The sequence below is a fragment of the Crotalus tigris genome, unplaced genomic scaffold (assembly GCF_016545835.1).
Source record: "Crotalus tigris isolate CLP2741 ecotype Arizona unplaced genomic scaffold, ASM1654583v1 scf7180000024302.2721777, whole genome shotgun sequence".
NCBI classification, from domain to species: Eukaryota; Metazoa; Chordata; class Lepidosauria; order Squamata; family Viperidae; genus Crotalus; species Crotalus tigris.
In genome coordinates this window covers 15,001-17,664 of record NW_024100474.1, presented here as the reverse complement: position 1 = coordinate 17,664, position 2,664 = coordinate 15,001, and the positions used below count along the sequence as shown (strand labels likewise).

Genomic DNA, 2,664 nt, shown 5'->3' with positions numbered 1-2,664 from the left:
TTCAACTCCCAGAATTTCTAAGCTGGCACATTAAAACCCCCAAATCTTAAAGCTGCCAAGGTTGGACCCCCCCCCCAAGGCCCTGGACCATCTCCAAGCCAAGGAAGGGGTGGAAATCTGGGGAGGGGCAGCCCTTTCTGAAGCTGCTTTGCAGAGGGAGGTAGCTTAAGGCGGCCGCCTAGGAAGACCCTTCCTCTTCCGAAACAATTGCACAAACACACTTTGGTGCTCCTGGGGTGGTGGGGGTGGTGGTGGGGGGAGAATATACCCGCCTCGCAGGCGATCCGGAGCAGCCCTCGAAGTTTGAAAGAAGCACTTTGGGTCACTGGAAAAGGACCCTTCTACCTGGCCGCCATAAGGCCCTCCGCATAAGGCACCTGCCGCTGCGCCCCCCCAGACTGGGAGATTGCCCCACTCCAGCTGCTCAGGGCTTGGGATCAAGCCCGTGCCCCCCTGCCTAGGAAAGCCTCGGCCTTTGGGGGAATTCCTGAGATGCTTGCAGATGTCTGACTTCCTTCCAACTCCCAGAATTCCCCAGCCTTCCCCAGCCAGGCAGAAATAAGTGGCTGAGGAATTCCCTCCCTCCCTCCCAATCCTCCTCCCGCCTTCCTTTCCTTCCTTCCTTCCTTCCTCCCTCCCTCCCTCCCTCCCTCCCTTCCTCCTTCACATCCTCCCTCCCTCCCTCCATTCCTCCCACCTTTCCTCCCTCTATCCATTCCTCCCTCCCTCTCCTCCTTCCCTCTGATCCTTCCACCCTTCCTTCATCTTTCCCTCCCTCCCTCTCTCCCTCCCTCCCTTCCTCCTTCCCTTCCTTCCTCCCTCCCTTCCCCTCCCTCTCTTCCTTCCTCCCTCCCTCCCTTCCTCGCTTCATCCCTCTCTCCCTTCCCCTCCCCTTCCTTCCTCCCTCCCTCCCTCCCTTCCACCCTTCCTCTCTCCTCTCTCCCTTCCTCCCTCCCTTCCTTCCTCGCTTCCTCTCTCCCTCCCTCCCTTCCTCCTTCCTCCCTCTCTCCCCTTTCCACCCTCCCTTAATCCCTCCCTCCTCTCTCCCTCCTTCCCCTCCCTCCCTCCTCCCTCCTCCCTCCCTTCCTCGCTTCCTCCCTCCCTCCCTTCCCCTCCCTCCCTCCCTCTCTCCCTTCCACTTCCTCCCTTAATCCCTCCCTCCCTCTCTCCCTTCCCCCTCCTTTCCTTCCACCTTTCCTCCCTCCCTCCATTCCTCCTGCCCTCCCACCCTTCCACCCACCCTTCCTCCCATTCTCCCTTCTTCCGCCCCTTCCTCCCTTTCTCCTTCCCTTCCTTCCCCCTCCCTCCCTCCCTCCCTCCCTTCTAGCCCTGATGATGTTACCTAGCTGGGTAATGAAACGTCTGCAGGAAAACCGCGAAGCCCAGAGAGTGTCAAGGGCCCCTCAAAGTATTTCAAAACCAGACCCAAACAAACCAGAGCACCACAAAACACACCAGGAAAAGGGGCCTCCGCGGACGCTCCGTCCCCTCCCCACAATGGCCAGGCACCAAACGGACGTGGCGACATTGTTTCGGCAGGGCGTGGAAACCAGGGACACCCTAAAGAGGCCAACAATGGGACGGATCCTAACTGCCACACAGGTACAAAAGGCAGGTGGGAGCTTCAATCAGACTGTCCCGGTGGCCATCTTGCCTTTTTTGACTGCCCCTAGAGGTTTCAAGAATGGGGAGGAGGGGGGGGACACCTCAGATTTGGGGAGAGCCCTCTTGGTGGCCACACCCGTCTTTCCATGGACGTGACTCTTGGAACGCCCAAAGGATGCTCGAAGAGGCGGCCAATGGCTACCCTGGACCTTCCGCGCTCCCCAGGGACCCTTTGCCCCTCCCCGGTTCTTCCAATGACTTTTTTGCCCACTCTTCCACGCCCCCAGCCCCTTTCTCTCTCTCTCTCTCTCCCCCGCCCACCCGCCCACGGCCTGTCCGTCCGTCCGTCCGACGAGGGGTCCAGGGCTGCAGAATCTTTAAAGGGCCCACCTGGAACCCGTTCCTGAGTAACCATGCAAACAGAAGAAGGGTGCCCACGGCAACGGACTCCAGGAAGCCACGCCCCCTCCCTCCACGGGGGTCCAGATGGGAAGACGGCCCTTCAGCCCCCAGGAGGGAGCATGCAGCAGCCCCAAGTCTTCTACCCCCAGCACGAGACCTACACCTCTCGCCCCGTAGAGCGACTGGACGGGCAACAGCCTAACCGAGCCTTCCCGGCATTTGTCCTGCCCGAAAACCTTGCTTCTGTAGGTAGGCATCCCTGGCTCGACCCGTAGCCGGACTGGCAGGTCTAGGGAGGGCTCGCTCACGCCTTCCCAGGCTTGGCCCCTCTTCTTGGAGGGCAGAGTGCCCCATTGCAACTTCCTGGACCCACCAGGACTTGGCTGATGCCCTCAGCTGCTGCCCAAGGGAAGGAATTAATCTGCCTTTGGGGTTACCCTCCCTCTCCTGGCTTCATTCTGGGTGGGGCATCCTTGCTTTCCTGCCCCTCCCTCTCCGAGGGGACAGGGGTGCAATCCCCCTCTTTCCCAGCTTGGACCCCGAGGGGGATGCCCGGACAGGTGAAATTCTTGGCTGGGCCAGGCGTGGTAGATTTGCACCATTTCTGCAGAGAAGGAATCCGTCTGGAGCCATTTCTTTCAAATCTGACCCCTGTTG

General features: G+C 60.3%; 1 protein-coding gene across 1 annotated transcript in view; it reads left to right on the top strand.

Annotated features, from left to right (window-relative positions):
• Positions 1-2,061: 2,061 nt before the first annotated feature.
• The window catches only part of PRR22 (proline rich 22), a 5,102-nt gene continuing 4,499 nt past the window's right edge, over positions 2,062-2,664 (top strand). The window contains exon 1 of the mRNA XM_039324542.1: positions 2,062-2,256. Within this exon, the coding sequence (XP_039180476.1) occupies positions 2,127-2,256 (130 nt within the window). The 5' untranslated portion in view covers positions 2,062-2,126. The remainder of the gene's footprint in view (positions 2,257-2,664) is intronic.